Here is a 26904-nt window from a genome sequence, read left to right on the forward strand (position 1 = left end):
GGCTCCAGAGAGATGTATTTCAAAATGCCAGAGGCTGGGTTCTTCTTTCCTGCACTCAGACTTGCAACAGAAGCATAACCTGTCCATTTTTTTTCTGGTGCATCACATATATAAAAATGGAAAGGAATTTATATCTATCTTACTTAGTTTACAATATCCTTTAATGTGCCATCTGAATGTGTCAAATCTTCAAGATATTTACCTTCAGAAAATTTCTGAGACATACCGGATGGTGTAAATGAAGCAAAGTCTTAGTGGCCATCTCCTAAGCATTTTGCAACTGGATGGTTATTTTCTCCCAATTCATCCATGAACTTAAAAGATGTACATGAAGAAAGAAATGTACAGTTTAATTTGGTTCCCTAAAGAAATAAGAGATAACAATTATGTAACTAGAAACATACAGTATATATGACTATTTTTGTCTCCTCTTCCTTATGTTCTCTGACTTCCGATTGTTTCTTAATTTCAACCAACTTTCGAGAACAGAAGAGGTTCTAAAGATAACAAAGTTCCTAAAAACTGTATGATCATAGGGCAAGGGATTTTGTTAGTTTCTTGCCTGCAGATAAGGCTGGTAGATGGATTTTCATCTCACAAGACACTAGAGAATGTGCAAAATCAATGGCAAATAATCACAAATCCTTGTAAATGTTTACAATGGCGCTCAAAATATCTTGTATCAGTCTCTATGTATTACGTCTTACCCTGCAAGATGTAAATCAATAGAAAGATGGCTTCTTTAGTGTTGACACTTTCTATTTCTTTTCACCCACCAGACAGAAATGAGTTCATTCACGCAGAATATTTCATGTGCAGTGAACTGTAAGTTCAATTCCACAAACTGTTTCTTATTCCAGCTCCATTCATTAGTCTCCAACGCACATACTTATTTACAGGCAGGTCCAAAGACCAGTATGACTTAATCTGCATGCACACATTCTTATTGAAGGGTTAAGGAGATCAGGCAGCTGCTCCCAAGCTCTTCCCCTTACAGAAAACCTTATTCAAATGAGTGTAATCATTTTGTTATGATCATATCAGATCTTACAGTCAGTTTTTCTTTTTGTTATTCATTCTCTTAATCAGTTTTATTTTGCAAGAGAGAAATAAAGTTCCAAAGAGTAAAAATAAGAGTTTTCTTCACTAGAGTAGAGAATAACATATGACCATGCGCACACACACGCACAAAATTAGTGTATGTAGTCACTGAAGGAATGTACTGATGGTGTCATAAATATTAATGGGGAAAACCAAGTTTGGAGAAGGCTATTGCAAGGTTGAGAGCTTTCAAAAGAGCTCAAGTTTGGATCGCCTATAAATAAGTATTATATTCTTAATTTCACAAAGTCTTAAGAAGCTTGGCCTTTAGTAGAAGAGTTCATGGTGAGCCTGCCATGAAGAAAAAAAAAAAAAGAAAAAACAACCACAAAAACATGTGAAGTATGTAAAACAGAGATACACACAGGAGATGAATAACTAACCCTTTATTTAACCCTTTATTTCTTTGTATTTTTTAATAATAGTCAATACTTAAAGCAGTCTTCTGAAACTCAGTGTAAGGCAGGTCAAAAATATTTTTAAGAGTTTTAGCATTTTACGATAGAAGCAATAGTGTTTTCTCCTCACAAAAAAACTCAAAAGATTACAGTTTGAAAGTTGGTAAAAGCCTGTGGCAGAATGCGAACTCCCCTTTCTCCCCCTCACTCCTTCAATATGGAAGGAGTAGGCATATCTCCCTCCCTCTCTGCTGCTTGAGGCTAACAGCTTATTTTATTTGGCTGCAGTGTCCCTGGCCAGGGCCATTAAGAAGGGACTGTTGATGTGCCAGGGAGCCTCTGGGTGCCCACGGCCAGTGTGGGGGATGTTTGGAAGCTTCAGGGGCACCCCACAGCCAGTGTGGGAGTGCAGAGAAGCTTCTGGAATGCCCACAGTCAGATCTGATCAGGCTACAAAAAAAGGGATTCTCGTCGAGGCTCCGCCTTTTGCGTGGATCTCTTGGAGCACGAGCCAGATGCTGCCGCTGAGAGCCCCCTGGGATGGAGACTCCACTTGCCTTGCTGCCACATGTGTGAGTAAAATTTCAACTCACAAGATTGCGAGTGTATCTACTTTCCGTGCACATTTGCACGTGTATTTATACTTTCCATGCACATTTGCACGCTTACTTTCCGTGCTCAATACGAGCACGTGTATAAGTTATTTCCTCGCATAATCGCGAGTGTATTTTCCTCCCGTGCTTCCACATAAGCACGTGTAATATTCCGTGCATATTTGCATGTGTATTTCTCCTCACAGGATAGCAATATATATACTATATATATACTATACTATATATATATAGTATACTATATATTTACCCTCGCAGGATTGTGAGTGTACACTTTCTCTACTCAATACGAGTACGTGTATCCCTTTAAAATAATCCCACACCATGTTCAGGCAAGTGTGTACTCTTCCCAGGCTCAGGGACAGCTCCAGCATTGTTTTGGTGAAGCCACGTGCATGCACACTGTGGACCTCCTGTTGTATTAGTTGCTGCCTCTTAATAATTTTCCTCAACTGATATCCGAACCTGTATTTAAGTCACTTTTGAAGTGCTAAAACCCTGTTTCTCATCAGTTTAATAAAAGTTGTTTTGGACCCTGTTGTCCCTTAAATTAACCTTGGGGTGCTCTCCGTGACAAAGCCCAGGTCAGTTACACCATATCCTTAAGTTTACTTTCCTTTATTTTTTTTAGGGTTGGAAAGGCATTGAGTTACTATGGAATATTAATCTTTTACTTTATGTAAATGAGGAACAAAACAAACAAAGCCCTAAGTCATATAGAGAAACAACCACCCTGCCTATACTATCAAAGGAATATAAGATAAATAGCAAAGAGACTACTATCTTAGGATAGTAACCTTGTGGGACCGAATGTCATATAAGACACACATTTTAATATAATCCACTGGCAATTCCCTTTTTAGTTTAATTCAATAAGGTACTATTTTACTACTCACATTGTTGTTTAGTGAAATTGTTAGCTAAAAGTTATTTAGAGTTATATATTAAAAGTACCCTAAAAATTGGGAATGAGCCAAAGTAATTTCCATAAAACAATCATTACATTTAACTGCTTGTTTTTATTCAAAAAGATGGGCCATTACTGTTATAATGCAGCACAATTTAATTATTTTCTTTTAAGTCTGTACATATCAAGAAGGGTTCAAAACACTCCAAACAGTATTTTCCCCTGTAGAGAAATGTCTATATACTACTACTGTAATTATTTACAGTTAATATGGCATGTGTCATGTTGAGATATACAAACACAAATGCTTAAAGACAATTAGATTTTACACTTGGTGATATTCTATGTAATATTTTAAAAATACTTAATTGACTGAGTAGCATAGATCAATATATTTTACAACAAAATCAAGAATATTTTAAAAAACCCTCTAGTTAGAAACATAAAAGAGAGACATATTTATATTTATTTAAGAAAAAAAAAAGTGTTTAAATAATACACTACACAACTAAAATATTTCTGTTGGGTACAACACATTTAGAAGATTAGTCAGAACTCACTGCTGTGTTACATTTGCTTTTGTGTGCTGAGGGTCTTAATTTTTACCAGATATTTTTACCAAATTCAAACAATTGATTGACCTGTAGCAGCTCAGTTACATTACTTTCTTTAACCAGCTTAAAAGAACAGGTAAAAGAAAAAACAATAGTACAAAATTAATTTGACTTTTTTCTCTCATAATATAATAAAAAGAAAATATAAAATTAAATGTATACTAAGTATTTTTAGAAGCAATATTCCCAGATACATTTCCAAAGTACATATTACTTGAACATTTATTAGCCGTTACCACTCAATATTTTATTATGTGATTTAAGAATGAATTCTGAATTCATGTTAACCTTTTAATATCCATGGTTCTGCAAATCAGTATGTTTAACAAGTACAGTATGACTATGTTTATGGATGAGACACTCCACTTTCTGTAACACACGTCTAATTTCTTCTTGAAGTATGAAAATATTTAATATTAAAAATGATATTTCTGTGCTTCTCTTCAAATATTATGTTAGCTACTAACTTATATAACAAACTCTCTCAAAATATGTTTGAAGTATGACTCATGAACAAAGTGACAGTAGCAGGATGGGTAATGTGAACAAATGAAAAAAAATTAACTGTAGTAGATTATAACCCCAACTCTGTTCCGAATAATGTCTGTATTCCCGGTTACTGAGAAGCTTATACGAGATACCACAGATCAAGAAACAAGCACTGTAAACTAATCTATCAGGAAGAATTTGTAGTGAATAACTGTACGATACCCTGTATAGTATAAATATAGAATCAAGGAAGCAAGCAAGGCAGAAGAGGTGTAAAGCAGCAAGTAAAAATCTTTTAATTTGACCTAAAAAATATGTGAGAATTTAGAACAATTTTGAAAGGAAAGAATATTTAAGGAAATTGAGGTAACTGGAAAACTGGATCAAATGCAACAAATGTTATCTAATGTAGATCATGTCAAAGTAATCTGTGGTTTTCTATGACAGGTAATATTTAGACTGAAAAGCAGTGACTGATTTTACCTGTTGTTGTGTAAGAAATTGCTAGTCATTCATGAGTAGATGAGAAAAGAAGCTACATACTGCACAACGCTAGAAAAATGGTAATGCAAGATACTAGGAAGAGAAGAATCGAACCACATGAATTTAACAGTCTGAGAATCAAGGCATTCATTAATTTCTTTAAGACCATGAAAAAAAATAGAGATCTGTTTGGGAATTTGTGTCCCTGTAAAATCAAGTGGTGTCATTAATGCAGTGTAGAATCAAGGTATCATAAGAAAGAACTAGATGATGACAGAGTAACAGAAATAGAATGAAATCTGGCAGCAGAAAGTACAAGGTCATGTACTTGACAGGAAATAACAAGAATTTCAGCTCAATGCAGAAGTTCATTAGATAGACATGACTGAAATATATTAGTCAGCCATAAGATGACATAAAATTATCCACTAGCATGAACAGATATGAAAAAACAAGTGGATGCTTAAAATTTATCATATTAAATTGGTGTCTCAACATGAACAATTACAAATGCATGCTCCAGCTTCTAAGTTATGGATATAAACAATTCACTGTAGGTCAGTGTTCATGTGTAGCATCTCATGAACAACCTTCAATCACTTGGGCAGACAAGAAAGAAATAAAGGGCAGAAAATAAACCATGATTTTGAACACTCTGGATTAGGAAACCTATAGAAAAGCAAAAGTTCATTTTTCAGGGGTCGATTTCGCATTTTACATTACACATTCACAAGGAAGAGTAAAGTAGTAGGATAGAAAACAAAATTCAGCATTACTGATTGCTTGTCTCAGCTGAGTGACAGAATTCCATTGAAATGATAATACACTACAAATCAATAAAATATATTGTTGAAGTCAAGCCTCATCATATAAACCAGAAAACCTAGAATTTTAGAAATTGATCTTTTAATGAAAATCAACATCTTGCACCTAATAATTACCTGAATTTTGCAAGTGCATTATAATTGTGGTCCATTGAGGGACATTGGCTACACACATGGATAGTCAGCCTGATGAGTTCCTGTCTTATTTAGATTGTTAACACTATTATATTTAAGTGAGTATAACATAAAGATGATCAGGTTGCCTATATGAAACCATAAAACATGCAGGTGATGCACAGGATCCTCACTTTCCACTTACTCTGCAGCAAAATATTGCAAAATTATGAGATTATCCAAGAGACACATAAAAATAATAGGAGAATAATGTCTTTACACTCCCCTCATTTTCTAATAGAGCTGAAATACTGCAAAAAAAATATTAAAAATAAATCTTCATAAATATTGCATTTTTAAATTGCTTTAAAAGAATTAATAAGGCCTTTGAGGCATAATTTGATATTCAATTTACTTGCAGAATAAATCTTGCAGTCTGATAACTTTTTCAATGAAAGATTGGCATTTGAGAGAAATTTGCCTTCATAGTCACAAGACCAACCCACAAAGCTCTTTGTTAGCTAAATTATCGCAGCTCTTATCATTATGTCAATTTTTTAGTGGAATGAAAATATTGTATAAGCTTCTACTTTATTGTTTACTCAAGCTATGAATAAAAGGCTCATTTTAGGATAAAAACAAAAACATCTCAATCTCTTGGCAAACACTGAAAACTTAAAGGTACAATAGATAGCAGAAGTATAGGATCCTTTTTCTGAAAATTATGCCTTTTCTGGAAGAATTCATTCATTTTTCTCTTGACTCGAACCTCTCAAATCTTTCTTCATCCTTTTCAGTGAGAGCAGTCTGTGCACGCTGATGGTTGGAAAATTCCTTGATGGGCATTTCTGTTTAGCAAAAGCTCCTAACATTTCCATACATAGTTGTAAATATCACTCCAAAAGGAAAAGGTTCATGCTTTGCTGTATGCCTTATCTTGTTGGCTTGCTTATGAAAATGTGATTTGCCTTTAAAGAAAGCAAATGGACTAGATGATCTTTCAAGGTCCCTTCCAATCCCTAACATTCTGTGATTCTGTGATTCTGTGTGATTGATCTCCTTACATAGCATGGTGCCTAGAAAAACACTGTATTTCATTATTATTTAAAGAATTTATCCAATAAAATTTTAAAATAAAGCTCATCTTATCAATACAATGAATGATTCTCCCTTAATTAGTTGTATTATCTATGAATTTTCTCTTTAAGTCAGTGTCTAACTTTAATATCTGACCATGTATTTGTTTTTTTTAGATCAATAACTGAAACTGATGGGAGGGCACATGTATTGTGGTGAGGGAAGCAGCTCTGGTTTGGGGATTTTGACTAAATAGAGAACTATCAAAGACATAAATAGACTCTTGAAGTTGTACCACATAGTCAAAAACCAATTGTACAGTTTCACTTGCTGTTTTGATACATACAGTGGAACTGTAATCTACATAATCCAGCTTTATAAGAACTCTGTGCTGAGGCAAAGCCATTGCAAGCAGACAGAGGAAGGGAACCAATACAACATACATTTGCATAATCAGGACTATCTAATCTAAAACATTAAAAGGCTGACCTGAGATGAGATGAGATGAGATGAGATGAGATGAGATGAGATGAGATGAGATGAGATGAGATGAGATCTATCAAAAGGAGTTACCATGGTTTTTTTGAAAGTTCATCGGCAAGATGAAAAACTTTAGGACAAGACACAGTCAAAAGCTCATAACTCTGTGGTATCTGTTTCTGTCATGCCAAAATATAATTATACCAGAAGAAACAGAAAGAATGCTGATATTCTTAAAAGCAGAAAGATTATATGTGTTGTGAAGCACATACCTACACATTCACTTGAAAAAACTTTATCATTTGGCTGTTGGCACAACTTTGTTAGCTTCTGTAGCTTGCCACCTTACAGAAGGCATGCAGTGGCAGCATACTCTATAACCTGCCTTGCTCAGAAAAACCCACATCAATCAGGAGTGCTCCCTTCTGAATTGCTGCTGGATTCTGTAAATGCAATCTGCCAATCTGATAAAGAGAACACCAATTGCCACTACAAGTCTGAATAAAAATCAGCCCTTTCCTAATCGTCATGATTGTTTATCTCTTCTTTTGACACAAACTAGTGTTTTCACTGAAAAAGAAAAAAAAAAAAAAAAACCTCCATTGAATGGTGTGACATGAAAGAACCAAGAAATAGTCAAAATTGCTACCAATGAAAGAAAAAGAGGCATTAAAAAGAAGCTTTCTGTCATTTGGAAATGCATCACTTCTTTAGGATGAGATATCCAAAAAAAAGTCCAGAAAACATTTGTGCAGGATGTTCTGCATTTGTATGTTTTTCTCTGAATGTGTATAAAACAATTCTGAAACTTACTCAGAGGAGTAACAATAGATCTTTTCCTTATCATCCTTAGGCAGGTTCTGCATTGATATCTGCTATTAAACTACTATGTCCTCTATTAAATTCACCTATGCAATTATCTATGAACATCAATTGGAAAAGAATGTAAAAATTGTGCACGAAATAGAGGTCCAAGAGAGCTCTGCAGTGTGAGACACATTAAAATGATGCAAACATGTGCCAAACATTTTCATTAAAATAAATTTAAATGTCAGGATTTTGTCATTAAAAAATAAGACACTCCTCCACCTGTATACAAAGTCATTTTTTACATCTAGATTTGCAAGTACATAGTTACTAGTGCAATCTTATTAGCTTAAAGAATTTACTGATATTATTTACTGATATTATGAAGTGTAACTCATGAAAATTAAATTATAAAGTGTTCTTTCTTCTTTGACTCTTTCTGCTTTGTTGTGGTTTGGTTTGGTTTTGGTTTGTTGTTTTTTTGGGGGGGAGGGGTTGCTGTTTGGTTTTCTTTAGTGATGTGGGGTTTTTTATTGTTATTGGGGTCTGTTTGTTTTTTGTTTGTTTGTTTTTCAGATTTTAAGCAATAAGGACAGAAGTTACCTGACACTACAATCAATTCTCAAATAAAAAAATCAAAAAAGCTAAGATGCATAGCCACTCTGAGACTCAAAACAAGAGAAAAATCTGGCAGTGTATTTAAAAGATCTTGCTGGTTTACATCTGCCGATGTCAGCTAGGACCTACTGCATTCCTTCTTTTGACAGCCAGGATCAGAACCACAGAACACGATACACACTTAAAATCCTTGGGAGCTTCATGCAGATTGTCCATGCTATCACTAAGATAACTCATTAAATGTTTTTATTCTCTGTTTCACAATTACAAAGATTAGAACTCAAAAAAATCCTTGGAAAGCTTTCATTTTGTGTGATTTTTTGAATACTGGAGTTTCACAGAAGGTATATAACACATAAAGACAGCATAAAAACTATATGAACCAGCAGCACTGTGTGTGCAGAGTATTGACATGCATAAACAACCTTTGTGAGTAAACTCATTGCCAGCACAGAAGATGATGTGTTACAGATGGACTACAAGTGGTAAGTACACATTTTAAGTGTTGTTAGGCTCTTCCTTTTTTTATTAGTTGTTGCTTTAAGTATTCACTCACATGCAGGACTTCTGAACTGTAAAGATCTATCTCCACCTAGTTACACTGCTACAAAAAGTCTACATTTCTCAGTATCAGTAAGAAATGGTAAAGAGCAGAGTATCCGAAGCTGATCTTGGCAGCCAAACCACATGTCAAAAATAGAATTAATTCCAAGTCTTGGAGAACTTGCCAGGGAAAAGAGAAAATGAAGCCACAGTACAAAGAAACAATCTGGCATCTGAATTTCTGATGCCTGTAAAAGGCAATGGAGAGAGTTTATAAAATACTGTGTTGCTGATAGAACAGTGGATCTGCAATACTTTGTTTTGATTCATTATGTAACAATATTTCATACTATAGGAAACTTCACCCTAGAAAAAAAAAAAAACTAAGATTAAGTCAATTAAAAACCCAACCCAACCAACAACAACAATAAAAAAGCTTAAAATGCTGTTTCTGGGATAATTTTCTGCACATTAAGATAATGCAAATATTGCTAAGTAAGTGAATGAATTTTAAAGTCTCTGAAAAATTTGGACCACACATCATTCTTTACCTAAAGTTTTCTTTAGAAAACATACTAGACTGAGCCATGGACATCTGTGTTCCGCCTGTGTCCACATTCTAGACCTTCAACAGCAGTATTACGTGTCAGTCCTGGGAATTCTTTTTTAACATATATGCCACAAGATCAGACTTCTCAAATATAACCTAAATAAATAAATAGAGCTACATAAGCACAAAAGTAGTTAAGGGGAAATTCAAATTGTAACTACTTAGCAGTGGTAAATTTGTGACTGAGAAATTATCTGGCATGGAGGGCAAGAAAGCTCAATTGCAGAAAAATTTGAACAGGTTGGGAGCAAGAATGCCACAGACAGAATGCCTCCCTGTTGTCTTGTGGCCATTCTGGAATACCAGTAAACTCTCAGGGCCCAAATTCTGGCAGCAGTACTGCGCCAAAGGATGGACACAAGGGTGGGTACAGGTGGGCTATGCAATCAGGTGATTGGTGCTGGGGCAAGTGAACATAAGGCATCTGCTCATGAGGCCTCTTTGCAAACTCCTTCTAGAACCACTTATTGAAGTAGGAGTCTTCTCAATGCGTTTTCCCTAATTATTTATTTTTTATATTTAAGCACAAATATATGTTCAGTTCACCTTGAAGGGTACAACAAAAATTTCCCAACAGTAGTTTAATCAGTAGAAGAACACTACTTACTGTTTTAAAAGAACATTTGATTTTCTTCTGAGTCTTGCAGTTAGGCTTTGAAAATAAAATCTCTGTCCTGTTTGAAGGAATAACACAATTCCTTCATCATGGTAAAGTCCACGTTCCAGTACAGATAGTATTATGTGATCTAGCACATGATTTTTTCTTTTAGCGATGACAATCATTAAGTGCAGGAAAAGTGAGAGTGAATTATTTGATTAGAGGAAGTTTAAATCGATAATGATACTAGCTTTCAAATACTTTTAAGCAGACATTAAAGGATACTAAAAAATAGATCACCATTGATACTCCAACTGGGTGACATACTGAGTGTTACTACCCACTGCCATTTACCACCCATTTACGTGGTTGTGTTATATGAGAGATTATAGCTTAAGAAACATTCAGTATTTTACAGTGTTCTTTTCTGCAAAAGGATTTTGCATTAAATAGTACCTGATTTTCTGACTGAAACTGTCCATGAGTGTAACTGTAGTTTCAACATGGTTTTAGCAGTGCAGTTCCAGAGTCAGAGGAAGTGTTTCACCACCTCTTTCTCCTACACATATCATTCTACCAGCAAGTGGCCGGGTAAGGAGATAAGGATCACAGGAACATCTCGAAATCCTCATGAGCCTGGCTATTCCAAGTTTAGGATTATTTTGTGTTATATTTATCCAACTTGAGTGACTGAGAAAATGAGACATATCCAGCTTGAGATGTTGTTTTCCAAATATACTTCTACACTAATTAAAGCCATGAAAATAATATAGATGATTAAATATTTATAGACTCAGTAAATCATAATACCTCTGCTACTATCAAAAAACATACAAGTGTGAAAGATCACTCTCTCAGTAAAAAAAATATCTGCTGATAGGGTCTTCAAGCATTCAACAAGACATAGATTCAAATAACTATAAAAGTAAACATGTAAATATGAATGTCAGATTCAACATTTCTTGGGTAAGCCATTGTTATCCATCATACTACAAGTTTACTGACACTAATTCACTGGTAGGTTTTTGAATCAAGCCTTTCAAGTCTATAATGATCAAGTATTCGTAACCACACACTGAAACTTGACATAATTTGATTCCACTCAACATATACTTTGAGCACCTGCAATGGTATCTGTGAAACACATCCACTGAGACATTACAAAAATGTATTAGAAACATCAAAACAGAAACTACCTCCTTCGCAAGAGAAACTACCTCCATCACACTTACACACTCTACTGAGGTAAGAGTTAGATCAGAAAATTCTCTGTTAGAATTTCTCAATCTGTCCTTACCTAGAATACCTACAAAAAAAATCATAGAATCATAGAATTATTTAGGTTGGAAGGGACTGTAAAGATCATTGAGTCCAACGATAACTTAACTCTGACACTAAACCATGTTGCTAAGAACTTCATCTAAATGTCTTTTGAACACGTCCAGGGATGGTGACTCCACCAATTCACTGAGTAGCCTGTTCCAATGCCTGATAACCCTTTCTGTGAATAATTTTTTCCTAATATCCGATCTGAACCTCTCCTGGCACAACTTGAGGCCATTTCCTCTCATCCTATCACTTGCTACTTGGGAGAAGAGACAAACAGCCCCCATGCTGTAACCCCCTTTTAGGTAGTTGTAGACAGCAGTAAGGTCTCCCCTCAGCCTTCTTTTCTCCAGGTTAAACAGCCCTGGTTACCTCAGCCATTCCTCACAAGATTTGTGCTTCAGATCCCTTATCAGCTTTGTTGTCCTTCTCTGAACTCTCTCCAGGACCTCAGTGTGTTTCTTGTTGTAAGGGGCCCAAAACTGAACACAGTATTTGAGGTGCAGCCTCACCAGTGCTGAGTACAGTTGGACGATCACTTCCCTAGTCCTGCTGGTCACACTATTCTTGATGCATGCCAGGATGCTCTTGGCCTTTTTGGTCACCTGGGCATGCTGCTGTCTTGTGTTCATACATTCCATCTCTTCCCAGGAAACAAAATGTCATCAAATTTCAAAGTAGTTGTTGCAGAGACAGAAAAAGAGAAGTAATCTTTGCCATGGTAGATTTTTCCCCACCCTAAAAACATGACACAACATGGTCCAAAAAAAAGCTTACTTCCTCCTGCAGTATCCTAAGTAGAATGGAGATCAAGTTCTGCATAACTATGAATCCATTGCTTAGCCATTGCTCAAAATTTGAGGCACTCTGATTGGACAGCCAACACTTCTGGGCTACAGCAAGCTAGAAAATAGAAGTAGGCGTTTTTCAATGGCTTCAAAATTAACAGCCCTTCATTGCAGATAGCGCAAAAATGTGCCTATTAGTACTTGCATATCAATCATCTTTTTCTCCCGTCTCTCCTCTTCTTTGTTTTCCTGTCCAAGAAGAATGAATCAGGCCTCAGTAAAGCACAGCTATACAGCATAAGAATGATCTATGAGACAATCACAGTTCACAGAAGTCAAAACAAGTTACATTTGAGTACAGATCAGATTTTTTGAGCCTCTGGGAAAGAAAGAGAAAAAAAGAGAAGTCATCTGCACCAAAGCACATAAAAAATAGACAAGAATTAGATGATAAAAAGTGATATTCTATGAATGAAATTGATAAATTTCCTAACACATATAAAGTCATCTTCAGGAGTATGCTATAGTTACCTTTAACCTGTCACCTGTGCCTAGGATATCTAAGAATTTTACACTTATTTATTGCTATATGCACTGTAAGTTTCACCCAGAAGAAAGAAGTACATTGATAGCCTCTTAGAGTAACAGTGAGGCTATCAAATTCAGAGGTTTGGTAGCTGATTCATCTATCATTTAATTCCGTCTACATTTAATTTTCCTTAATTACTTTCTGAAGTTAGAATGACATTTTTACAGCCCTGCACCATGAGAAAAAACATGTAACAGTCCTCTTCTTGTGCCAGCCTCATCACTGTCACACAGACCTTCTACGAATACATCAGGAAATGAACACACAGACCACTGTGGCTCTGTTTCTCCTATTTTATGGGGAAAAAACAGTGACATACATTTGTTTACATATATATTTTATGTAAGAGTAAACAAGCTAAAATCATAGGTAAGTATTTGCAAACAAGTTTTATGATGATCCCTTACTTCTCCAAGAGATCTGTCCTTAGTCTTAATTACTGGAGGACATATCTACCCTGTGGAAAAACTGAGGCAGGCTTTGCTTGAGGACAGAAATGTAATCACTACAGGGTGCAGTGGAGCTCCAGAGTGTGTTGGCATGATGCAACTGCAAAACAGTTCTACAAATTCCACATTCAGGCTGATAAAACTGAGAGTTACTGCAATGCACCTTATCAATTAGAGGGTAGAGCTCAGCAACCCCCATTGTGCTCCATTGCATTCATGTACTCCTGAAAGTCCTCAGTTTTGAAGGGCTATTTCACCCTTGAAAATTAAAATCAATCATCTTGATGGTTTAGAAGAAAAATGTTACAATTGGCTCAGAAAAACAGAGCAGTAGTTTTTCACTGCAGTCATATAAATTCCCTAACCACAGGAACTAGCTAAAATTCTAAATGTCTTTTTCTCCTCATATTTATTTTTTGTCAAGTAGGACAAATGAGTAATTCTTGCTTGTTACACAGTTCTGTATCTGAGTTCTCCAAACAAGGCAAAATCAAAAGACTGGTACACAGAAAGGAAATAAAGAGACCAGTTATATCCAAACTATGCAGCATATCACTGCTGAAAGAATTATTCAGCTCATTCTTTCTAAAGCTTTTATTCAATATTTATTCAGGCAAAGCTCCCATTGATTTCCCTGGGAGCTTTGGTTGAATAAGGACATGAAGGCACAGTGTTGTTTGTCATTTATTTAAAAAACAAACAAACAAACAACAACAAAACCACAAAACCTTAGTTACTAAAGATTTCATTTTTTTTTCTGAAAAACAGAATTGTAAGTAAATCTCACCACAATTACAGAACCATTGTAAACTAGACTGCTGCATAGTAGATAGGTATCCTGTCATTAATCAGTGAGAGCCAAAGTTTGCTGACTCGGAGGACAGAAGGGCTTCCTATCTTGTATAACAGTCAGTCTATAACCATCATTAGATGCTGGATAGTAAAAAGGTTTTAAAGGAACTGTAAAAGTACCAAGATACTTTTATCTTATTATTGTTTTATGAAAAGAAATTCTATAATATTTTGCTGATTTTGTTCATAATACAGTATCTTTTCATTCTATGCTTTCTTTAGAAGCAGAAAAAAAATTACATGGTTTGATAAGACTGGGGTTAAAATGTTGCTTTAATCACAATTTGTTAAAGGGCCATAAAGAACAGACTGTCTCAGGTGGACAGAATGGGCAATTCCAGCTTATTTAAGTTAAAGAGATTTTTCACTTTCCTAGAACACTGTGTATGGTCAAATCACCTGTATATTTCATCCTAACGTTCTCACAGGTAGACCATTCCAGTTCCTCACTTTGTCCATACATTTTCTCTAGGACTATTAATAGCAGCAGCCTTAACCCTTGGGAAATCAAGACAACTTACCCAAACACAGACAAGGGAGATTCTGGGAGCTTCAATACCAAACAACAATGCATTTGGCTTAGCCAGTAATTACTGTACAAGGCAGTCAGTCTGGCTCGCTATACTTTTTTTCTAAAATTAATTTAGAGTAGGATATTTTGACAGAACTGGAAGACATGTCATGTAAGTTTTGATATCTACGAAGGCTACAGCTGACCTGGTTATCTAGACTTAGAGTCATAATCATTGATGAGACAAATAGCACTTACACTGTGAATCACCTTATACTGGATAACTGTGTATGCTATTTCTTCCTTCCATCTTTTGCACGACTTCTTGCTATAAGAACTACTTTTGTCTCATACAACTAAAAAGGGACTTAGACAGCTCAGCAATAAAAATACAAGTTTCAAATTTTTAATCTTAGATAAATACCAATTTTCCTGTCTTTGAAGAAGTCATCAGAGTTCATCATGTATCTCAGAAGTAAGTCACATTTGCTAATAAATGAAGCAGTGAAAATTCAGGAAAATCTCCCTCCTGCAGCTCCTGTATATTTATTTCTAATTCAAAATGTCTTCCAGCTTCAAATTAGAATTTCCTCATTAATACTGCATAGCAGTAAATATCATATGGTCACTACCATAATTCATAATCCTAAAGAAAAAAACATTTCCCTCTCTTCAGACTTTCAGATAATTACAGGGTATCCACGTTGATTGTACCCAGACTAATGTAACAGAAGATACAATACAATGCTGCGGGTGAATTAACTAAAGTGATTCAGGCTTTCCGAATGCAATTCAGTCTATCTACAGCATCACTTTGGTAGTGCATGTTATCCTCTTGAGGTCTTACTCCTGCTGTCTCATTCGAAACCTCTGCTTTAGACCTTGTCTACCAGTAACTTATTCTGTTTGCCCTTCTAATGAAGTTTCTGTTAGGTTATATGTTATCTGAGTGATAATATTTTTTTTGTATCCTGTTTAAATGCATATTTTACGAGACTTCAGGGTTTTTTGTTGTTTTTGTTTTTGTTTTTTTAAGAATTTCTTTAATTATATATTTTCACAATAAGTCTGAACAGATCAACCAGATACAGCTGAGGATTTTTGGTGTCAAATTTTAAGCATAATTGGGAAAAAAAAATAATTCTAAAATAATATTTTTAGGATCAGCTTAGCTTTTCAAAAACACTTTCTACTTAGATTGAAAAGTGGACAGATAAATGTGAAAAAGAGCAAGACCTTCAGTAACTGACTGAATAAAGAATTGTATTAAGTAATAAGAAAATTTCAAATATTCTAATATGCTGTTTCTAATGTAATTTTCCCTCAATACCACATACATAAATATGTTAATTGCTAAAAGATTGTTATAGAAACAAACAGGCACTCTAACAGCAAAGAACAAGCAGTAGCTTATTCTTTAGCACAACCAAATAATGAGATCTACTTAATAAAAAAGTAATTAGATTACTACTCAGCTGGATAGGTTTCTTAATAATATTTTTTTCTCTATCCTTTGAGACTGGAAACCCTAGAGGTAGTTTTTTTCACTAGTCTGTTAAGTGAGTATAGTATTTAAATAAAATTTCTGTAGTTACTAATTTTAATCTACTTAAAATGTCAGAAGTTTCCAGGATTTCAATCACTTCTCAAATTATTGCACTGAAAATACTCAGTAAGTACAATATAAACAGTATCATTTTTACCTCCTAGTCCACACTACATTTTGCTTACTGAAAAATAGTATAGCAATTTGTAATAAACACTGAAAACTGTCTTCTGAAAAACAAAATAATTGGACACGAACCCTCCTTTGCATCTCACAGATTTAACTTAATGTTACTGTCATTAGCTTCAACTGATGGAAGAAGATATACCGACTTTGACACACTTTAGTCTGTAATGCTATACTCGCACATACATAAACAACAAATACACAACAAATAAGTAAACATTATTAAATACATATGTATAAAACACTACAGAGTTAAAATTTCTTCTACCTGAAATTGGATAAATCCTAGCATTAAAGTTGCATCTTTTTTTGCAAACAAGTAAAACAAAACATCATGACAACATACTCTGTCTCCTACACATTTTATGTTACTTTTATGTTTAAAGATAGTTTTTGTCATAATGATATTTATGCAATATACACTAGTATACCAAGACACACATATCTCTCTTTCAATTTTAATCTAGAAGTCATGCACAGGCCCTGACTGTCAAAGTTACAAGTTGTAAGTTAAAAAATACATTTTGCATTCAATAATTATAATACCATATCAATCTATCAAAACCTTTAACCTTAGTCATATTTAACAGTGCAAAAAGAACAAGCAATTGTACAGAAACTTCTGAAGTCAATGTTATCACTATCGTTTTGGGTTACCTTACCTCTTCATAAAACAACTCAAAACTGAAAAACTAAAGCAAATTTTAACTTTTCATTTCAGAAACCTCTTAAATAAAGTTAATGTGTACTTCTGGAGTCACTGATAGACATGACTAATTTTACAACTTGACATTTCCTTATAATCCTTAATGCATTTCTTAGTGTGTTCTAGGAAGTTTCTCTTAACCTCTGTTATCACTTTGTTAGTTGAGAGCAACCAACAAGGAATAAACATACAAAAGTGTTGAGAAACAGTTCTAACTTTTCTACAAAATAGAGCTCTAATCCTGTGTGATACTGCCCACTAAACTATCAAACTTGCAAGTAGCACCAAAGTAAAGGATCATTTTAGGGGAAAAGAAAATAAATATTTGAAAGATGTAATGCTCCTTGAGCATTCAAGCATTCTTTGTTTTACTTTTTTGGGGGTGAGGAGGCAGCAGGGGTGAGAAAGCATGGGGGGAGAAAATTGATCTATTTTTTTTTTTTCCCAGCTAAACTTGTTAGAAGCTATGAAATTGTGATTGTTGAAGAGATTGTGTTACAGAGATTGAATCAGTAGGCACAATACTGGCAACTATATCATACGAGATGTATTAATATATGAGAAATTATTTGTGTTTTTTTACTGCAGCACAGAAGGGTTCAGAAAAAATACTAAACTTGAATATTGTACCTCATATACAATGACAGAAGTGTACATGATTTTGTGAGAGATAGGTAATTGGATACTGCACCTTAGTTAAAGGTTGTCTGTCTTGTGTATTAATATAGATGCACGCTTACATGTACTTATTATGTTAGAAAGAAAGCAGAATGGCCATGACCATAGAATTATCAAGATGTGAAGAAAGTAGTGATTACTCTGGAACACCTGACTCGTACTTAACTAGAACACAGTAGATCCCAACACATACTGCAAATATAATTACAAGCACTGACAACATACCTTACGTATAAACTACTGCATTTTCTTTTTATGGCTGATTCTATCCCAGTTCGAGAATGTCATTACTTGTCTGTCACTATCCGTCAATCATTACAAAATTTCCTCCATTCATCCTGCTGACTGAGCTCAGGCACAAATATGTTCCTTAGAATTTGAAAGCCTAGAGCAATAGGATGTAAATTGTTGATTATACTCTGCTTAATCAACCCAAGCACTTTGTGAATTCTCAACGTTGAAAGTCCGAAATAAATTTTGATAGATTTTTCCAATGGTATTGGTTTAGATTTGATGTTCACACAAACTTTTGACTTTACTGTACCAAAAACATGCAAAATATACTAGAGATATCTGTAATGTTTTATTAATGTAAATAATTGCTCAGAGATGGCCTGATCTCTGATGGGGTCCTCATTGTTATCTGAGAACAGAGATAGATAATAATAAGCATAAGATAAATATTAATGAGGCCAAAATAAATTAAGGAACAAGGAACTTTCTCCTTTCTCTTCCCCTACAGTTCACATCAACCACAAACTAGCAGTAAAAAACCCCACATTTTAATTTAATTTGTTTGTGATAAACAGCATTTTAATATATTTTTAGCATGATTCCATAAAGTTGTTGAATATTCTATGGAATTGTTTGATCCCAATGATTAACATCAGAATGAAATTATTTTCTAAATTAAGATACAATGTTTCTGTTGTAGCAAGTAATCTCTTCCCTGGGGATATTACTTGTACGATGTTTTGCACCTGATAACATAATCAAGTAGGTGATCCCTCAGTCCTCTATTTGAAAAATTCAGCATCATTAACAGTCATTCTTTTTCAGTTTTAGATTAGGCCTTCTACAGTAGCAAGAAATCTTATATTTAAAAGTGTTAACAACAGCAATAATAATAATAATAATAACAACAACAACCACCACAACCATTTATGGATTTATATAAATTATTATCATTGCAATGTAAAAATGAAAATCTGAATTGACAGCAGCATCTGTAAAACTGGAGAATTTTAATGAAGACAAGTAGGTATAAAGACATCAGACTTTACACAGAAAGTCCCTAATTTGTTCTCTTTATTTCTATTCACTGTCAAAATTAAATTTAATAATTTTTAGTCACAGCTGAGTTGAGTACTGCACCTATTAGAGTATCAATTCCTAGCAAGTTCCCAAGGGCTGATTTAGTAACTTGCTGATTTACAGCTGTAGAGGCAGGTCTCAATAAAACAAAAATGCTTCCTAGCTCCAGTGAAAAATACTTAGAGAAGTACTTGCTTTAATTCTTCATTTAAAACTCACACTTCACCTTATACAGTTACTTACTCAGGGCTGTGCACTTCAAACTTCTTTCAAGTGCTTTGGGAGTGCAGTTCTTTGGGAGGAAGAAAGGACAGAAGAGCACAAAACGGTGCTACTACAGAACTTTAAGAATATTTTCCTTTCCAACCTCAATTATTATTGTCCTCATTGGAAGCATTATTTTTTTTCAGAGGAAACAACAGCAACACCAACAAATTTCATATTCTAGATAATAGGGTCTGGCACCTCCTGATAACCAAAAACTTCAATATAATTTTACTCAAGAAAGGAATACTGTGATTCCTCTAATACAAAAATAATTCTAAACACATATATTTGATTCAAGAAATTTTCTTTATACAACTGATTCAGTAACTTTTACATGGACACTTCAAGGTGAAGTGTAAAGGTCTTTACTTTGTTTTTTTTTTTTTTAATGGCAACTGGTCCAAAGAAGGACAAAGCAAAATTTAGGTCTCCATGATCTGATATTAAAGAAAGAATCATAAAATGCTAAGAAAAATAGATTAATTTAGAGGAAGAATTTTAAAAATTCCTATTTTATTTGATGATTGGCAGCCTACTGGACAATCTAGCCATGAGAATTCATGCAAAAAAGCTGAACTTTACTGGATTTTGCAATAGTATTTGAATACATTGATGTCAATAGTAAAATCACCTATTTAAAAGGATTTCAATTCCTGTTCAGCTTCTCAAGAAAGGAGTAACGTAAGTTCAAGTGAGTAGATAATGGCTGCTGCATGTATCTACTGTGATCAGTAATTATGAATAAACCTTTTCTACTGAGGTTATGAAACCTAACACACTAACAAAATTCATACCTTGATACTTGAGATGGAAACTGTCACTTTCAAAACAAACTAACTATCCCACAGATATGTTCATTTCTAGAATAATATATATAGATGGGGATTTTTTTTTCCAGATTAGATATTGAAAAGGAAAAATATACAGTAGTCTGGTCAAGTTCTCTTCACACGTTAGCATTCAATCGTTCATAATTTAAATAATTTCATTGACTCTTCCCACAAAGAGTTTCCTTGCCTGTAGCATGGAAATACTTCTTTTTCAGTCCAGATGAGTGTTTTGACACAGGAGTTAGGACTTATTAATAAATAAAAACACTATACATTTATAAATACTAGCATATGTGTGAAAAATCTGTTCATTCAGATCAGTCGTGTGATGCTGTAATTGAGTTTGCCTTGTTTTTGAGAAGCATTTCAGAAAAACAGTAGTAAATGTATTTAATACCTGATTTGTTTCATCCTTCATAATTCTGTATTGGGAAGAAACTGGAGCCTTTTCCTCAAACCTTACTTCTTAAATTGTAAGAGTGACCTCTAGTGCTTTAATGCTTTGCTGTGTGATGCAAGTCTTTTTTGTAATGGTTTTAATATGCCTCCCTGTAAGTGACTGATTTAGTTTTGTGCATAGTGCCAAGCGCTATTAATGTGCGATTCAATTATCATGGTGTTGTGAAAATGGATGTATTCATAAACTCTACAATGCAGAATGATGAAAAGAATTAAAGCTGTGGCTGGATTGCAGCAGGGTGTTTAACAAGAGGAACTTAATATTCATGTTTAGGGCTACACTGTGCACTTGAGTATCAAATGAGAAATCATTACTGAATGACAGCACAAGATCATTTTCATGCTGCAATGTGAATGTCTGGCTCATGGGAGCATGTTTAGTTTACAAACCATCCATATGCAAAACCCTAGGCTACAGACCCATAGAGCACTTAAAACTTCTCTGCCATTGCTCAAATGTTTCCAGGGAGCTGTCCTCTGCCACCGGGATGTAAGGTTATTCCTGAACATTCCTCCTTGGTTTGGCATGCACTTTCTTCCCATAGAGACATTGCTCCTACCCTCCTCATTCCTGTGATGCAAGACCAGTGCCTTAACAGGAATGGGAGAGAATATTGCTCAATTCAGGTTATGAAGGACTGGCATTTAGGCTACTGTTCCTCCACATGTATGCAAAATGAAATCCTTCAGCTTGCTGAATCTGAATCAAATGGAACAGGAATAGCTCAGGACTATTCCTGAATGATCAACCCTCTGAAAATGAGTTTCCTGATAAGTTATTTCATTTTCCTTTTAATTTAAAGATAATTAATCTAATTTAACACCAAAACCAGAGATTTTCAGGTATATATCAAATTTGCCTCCTAGAGGGCAGATTGTCTTTAAAACTGTAATCACTATCTCTATTTTGCAATACCACCCTACTGGCTAACTATGAATTACTCATTTTTTTAAAAAAACTTTCTACTGGAACTGATCACGCTCTCTTCTTTAGTCATGCATGAACAATACTCCCTAAGCAGTCAATGCAGACAACATAAAGTCTTGCTACCCACATTTTTCCTTGTTATATTTGTACTGCTCTTGAACTGCACAGTAATATCCATCAGAGTTATCTGAGTGCCAGCTTAATTCAGGAGATACAGATAAAAGCTTTCAAAATTATAAATTGCTAAAACCCAAGATGAGACTGTACACATTAGAAATCTGTCAGTAATTTCCACATAAAACATAGTTCTTTGGGAAATGCTGCGTTTACAAATAGAAAACAAAATTAAAATGGGGCTGAACATAACATCCCTTTGTAAAATGCTGCTTTCAGATACTCTTAGACAGTAAGCTTTATAAACAGTATTCTGTACATAGACTCATGACAAAAATCTATAGAATTATTTTAGAACATTTTCAGCCTAGCAACTTGCTGTCAGGATTTCAAAGAAGCAAACATTTTTCTCAAAAATAATATTTATTCCCAATGCAAATAAAATATCCCAGAAGTTTTCAAAACACTCTGGATTGAGTTTTAAATCATATGCAATACTTACATTTATTCCCTGCCACTGTTGTGTGCCAGTTATGAACCAAGACGAGAAACAGCAGCTTCAAGAAGATTTCAGTGACAGAATCCATGTTCACATTCACTGAGACACCCGAAAGAAACAGTATCAGGAAACAGCTGCTCTGTACTTCAGTCCTGCTTCTGCCTCTTCTTCTCACCACCTCTCCTCTGCCTCGCCTCGCAGTGCTTCCCAGTGGCCAGACACCTCAGGCAAATGCACTCCGCGTCTCCTCACGCAGACACACACACCTCCAAACCTGCTTTTCCCTCTAACAACAGCAGTCCCTGAAGAGCAGCAGCGACAATCTCTCCTTCAATTTTAGGGAATCAGTCGGGGCTAACCTGCCAGGCTGCCGGCACCGCGCGGTGACTACTGAAGCCTCAGCCCGGCAGCGGGTTCTGGACACCCCTTGTGGTGACAGGTAGGAAATGTGAGGCTCTGGTGGGAGCCAGACAATAAAACGGAGCAGCCAGCACATGAGCACTGAGACGCAGCCGCTTGCTCAGTGCTCGCCTTGACCAGTTCTTTGTCATTTTTGAGAGAGAGAGAGAGAAGCGGGGAGCATTCACTGCTCATAGTGCCATTCCTTGTGTTTTTCCAGTATGGTATTTTTTTACACTTTCAGCTGCAAAAGCATTATGAGTTCTGCATTTTTGAATGAGCATATTTTGCCTGTAGTAGAAAACCTAAGCTTACAAATAAAAAAAGCAGTCTACCTTTACTTATGAAGTGAGCGTAGGACCAAATGTCAGCTGCCCCTCAGAAAAATGCACCATGAATGTACCTGGTCAGGTTTATTGCTATTAATATTAACATTAGAGAATTAAATTCCCAGCTCCTAAGAGTAAATACTTATGATATAAAAATACAGTTGTGCCAAGCTTTCACAAAAAAAACTTTAGACCCAAATACCAACATTGAGCACACTTTTGTTTGTACTTACATTACATTCCGAAAGAGCTTCTTTTGGGAAAGAGTTTCATAGGAGTTTTAGGACATTTTATTTAAACCATATGCTAGAAATGCTTTTGTTTTTTATGTTAATTATAAGTTACAGAAAGATAGAGAAAAAAAAAACATGAGGAATAGCCTTGTTATTAGTGAACTGCTGACACTAGTGGGAGCAACAGCTGCATAAAAGGACCACACCAATGGCTCCATCACTCCTACTTCTGGAGGGTTTCCACTGTACAGACTGGCCTTATATTTTGACTGAAATTACTATGACAGTGTACTGCAAAAGGAAATGGCTAGTTACTACAAGGTGCGTAAACAGTAGATTTAGCAACTACAAATTCAGCCCAGTGGCCTAGACTTTGTCTTCTTATTTCATATGAACTGGTTAGAAGCTCAGATACAGCAAAAGATTTTTCCATCCAAAGGGATTCTGGTGTGTGGGTCAGACACTATACAGCATACAGCTGAGTTTTCTTCTTGCATGTTGCAGACACTATGGAATTTAATGCAAATTGCCGTGTCTGGGTGTCTGGAGCAACTGTGAGACAGAGATTAAATGTGAATTAAGACCCAGAATCTTCTAAACTTTACTTATTTAAAGCAACTTCCTCAGTCCTTGAAGGATGCTCTGATTCAACTAGAGAAGGAAGAGTAAACTGTATTTGGGTTTCATACTACCACAGACAGACTAATTTGTGTCTTAGAAAAATGTACTCAAGGATCAGCCAACACATCAAAAATAAAAGTACTAAAAAATGACAAATATTTTTAAAGGCGCTTAATGGAGCTTATGGTTACATTATTTTTAAAACAGCAAATCAGTATGATTAAAATGAAGAACGCCTATATCTAAATGACTACACTGAGCAGAAAAATACAGGGGAAGTTAAAATAATCTGTTATGCATCCAGTCTTCTCCCCCTTATAAACTTTTATTTGTATGAAAAACATGGAGAAACAGCATTAAAAATTATGTGGATTATAACCTGCCTTCCAGCTCTCCTAAATTTTCCCTTAAATTCCAAATTCCACTTCCAGAGTTTAGTACAACTGTAGAGTAACTTGTCCATAAGCTGGATTTCTTTGTCTTGTAGTTCCTTGGGTTAATATTGACCTTCCAACTGAATTAATATGAACATAAAAATTATCCTTGCACTGCATCCCATCTCAGAAGTATATCCCATGAGACCGTTGTGGATTGTGCAGCTAGATGAAATTTCATGTTTAAAAATAGGACAAATAACATAAAACCCTGGCAAGGAATTCTATGGAGTGATGTTCTTTAGGATTAGCTCTAAGCACCCTAGGGTTTTGAAACAGGAAGAATTATTATTCTCATAATACAAATTCAGTAGAATGGCTAGTACCATCGTGGGTAAATATTTGTCTTATAAAATAGTTTACAGTCACCAAAAAGGAACATACGACAGAGAAAGGTCATAGGATCTTCTGGGAGGGGATGAATGACAAGAAAATATACAGATGGATATAATGTACTCTTATAATTATGGAAAAGTCAGTCTTATTCTTATAACAAAATAATATACTGAATTTTTTACATGTTTGTGAGTGGACAGACAAAATTACAGAAGTGTATCCAACAGTATGGTTCTAGAATGTCACAATAACCATCTTCTTTATGTGTGGTATCTAGAAAGTGCATTAAAATGCATAGCTTGACTCATACCACTACATACCGCCCTTCTGCATCCATGAAATGTTTCTGCTCCCATAATTTTATTTCTTTATTCCAGCATTTCATTTTCCATTTCTCTTCTGTACAATGTCTAAGATTGTCATTAACTTCTGAGTTCCTGTTGGTGGAACTCAGACAAGTCTTCCTCATTTCTATTTTCCTGTGTAGCTTTTTTACAAGACTCTTTTCCTGTTGTCCTCTTTTTTCCTCCCTCATTTTTTCAGTGTTTTGTTTTCTTTCTCTGGTATTGTTTTTGAAATATCCCCTGCATACCAAAAATCTTAATAATTATATTTCTCTTTGAAACATAACATTTTGTCCATTTGATTTGATAGAGGATCTTTCCCAGTGGATCTGAATACAGACATTATTTAGAAAGACTTCAGGTTACCCAAAATAATGACTATGTGTTGTTATAGATTCATCTTCACTGTTGAAAAATCTGAAAAATTTGGTTGTGCAAAATTTGAATAATTTGATTTGGGTATTGCCAGCCTTCATTTACAAATTAAGAACTTTGTAATCAAGTTATATTTCTTAGCAGACTCAAACTAAGAAAAAAAATATTCCTCTGTAAATTTTTTCTCACTGAGACTTTTTGTCTATAAAGAGGAAACACTTTTACATTCATGCTAACCATAGTCTCGGTACTACTGTGATTGGTTTATTAATTGGAAAACAATTTTAAAATACGATAAAGACATAGGACAGTTATAAACTGTAGGCCAGGGAATTAATTTTCCTCTGTCTCTGACAGGAAGTCAGCTTTACAAGAGAACAACTGTTTTGATTTTCAGTGTATCATAGTTATTCACTACACATTATTTAATGACCCCAAATGTAAAAAATGAATATTTGCTTGCAAAGCACAATAATAGAAGTAAGCAAAGTCAACAACCTCCTCACTGGTTAGCTGAAAATATTTTTTTTAACCTTCCCTGTTAAATTCCTCATTCTCCATGATGTTTCCAGAAACCATCAACCAAACTGGAAATTATCTATTCACTTACTACCTTCTGCATCATACCTTTCCTTGATCCAGCTGCATCAAGCCATCAAGCTCCATTTTATATATACAACCAGCTGTGCCACTTTATCCTTATTGCAAAAGACTAGGAAGAAGGAGATACAAATTTTAAACATTTCTGTTCTTTCTATTCTATTTATTTTTCTTTTCTTGAACCACTCATCTGCCTCATGGCCCTGGTTAACCCTCCTTCTAGTGCCACCTGCTGCAGTTTTATTGGTATTACTTGTTTCTCTTTACAGCGTCTAGTCATATAATGCAGCTGGAGAATGTATTGTTTTAATGCAAACTGAACTCTTTCAAGATCATGTAAAATCTGCTTTCCAACACTGTTAGTAACCCTGCAGAAAAACGCTGCTGTAATTGTCTGAAGAGACTGCAGAGAGCAGAAATGCAAAAGACAAACATAAACCAATACTAAGTGAACAGAGACACATTATGCCAGGTAGGTCAATAATGATATTTGGAATATATTTTAGTCATTTGTAAGACAAAATAAAATTAATATCCACATAATACTATTACAGGTTTTTTTGTTTGCTTGCTTTGTTGTTGTTGTTGTTGTTGTTGTTTTGTTTGTTGTTGTTTTGTTTGTTTGTTTATTTGGGGGGGGCTGGTGTGGGGTTTTTTGTTTGGTTGGTTGTTTTTTTAATCATTGATCTCTATAATAGGGATGGCATAGAGTAAAAGTGCTTGTCAGAAATGAAGGCATCATAGCTACCAGTCTTACATTTTTTTTTTTTTTTCCCACCAGTAGGGGCAGAATAGTACAGTTTGTCTTCTGATTGCAAAGCTGAAAGTTTCCATTCAGGCTGTATTTGTTTAAAAAAAAAGTAAATAAATAGATAAATAAATAGCTAGCTGTGTCCAGCACATTTTATAAACTATTG

At 34.9% G+C, this 26904-nt stretch overlaps 1 protein-coding gene across 1 annotated transcript in view; it reads right to left on the bottom strand.

Moving 5' to 3' along the window:
* Positions 1-22404, bottom strand: part of CNTNAP4 (contactin associated protein family member 4) — a gene marked incomplete at both ends in the record, with an annotated part of 249687 nt that extends 227283 nt beyond the window's left edge. The window contains one exon of the mRNA XM_082075208.1: positions 22320-22404. Coding sequence (XP_081931334.1) covers positions 22320-22404 — 85 coding nt within the window. The remainder of the gene's footprint in view (positions 1-22319) is intronic.
* Positions 22405-26904: the final 4500 nt, after the last annotated feature.

This window comes from Streptopelia decaocto, assembly GCF_964273445.1.
Source record: "Streptopelia decaocto genome assembly, chromosome: Z".
In the NCBI taxonomy this organism is placed as follows: Eukaryota; Metazoa; Chordata; class Aves; order Columbiformes; family Columbidae; genus Streptopelia; species Streptopelia decaocto.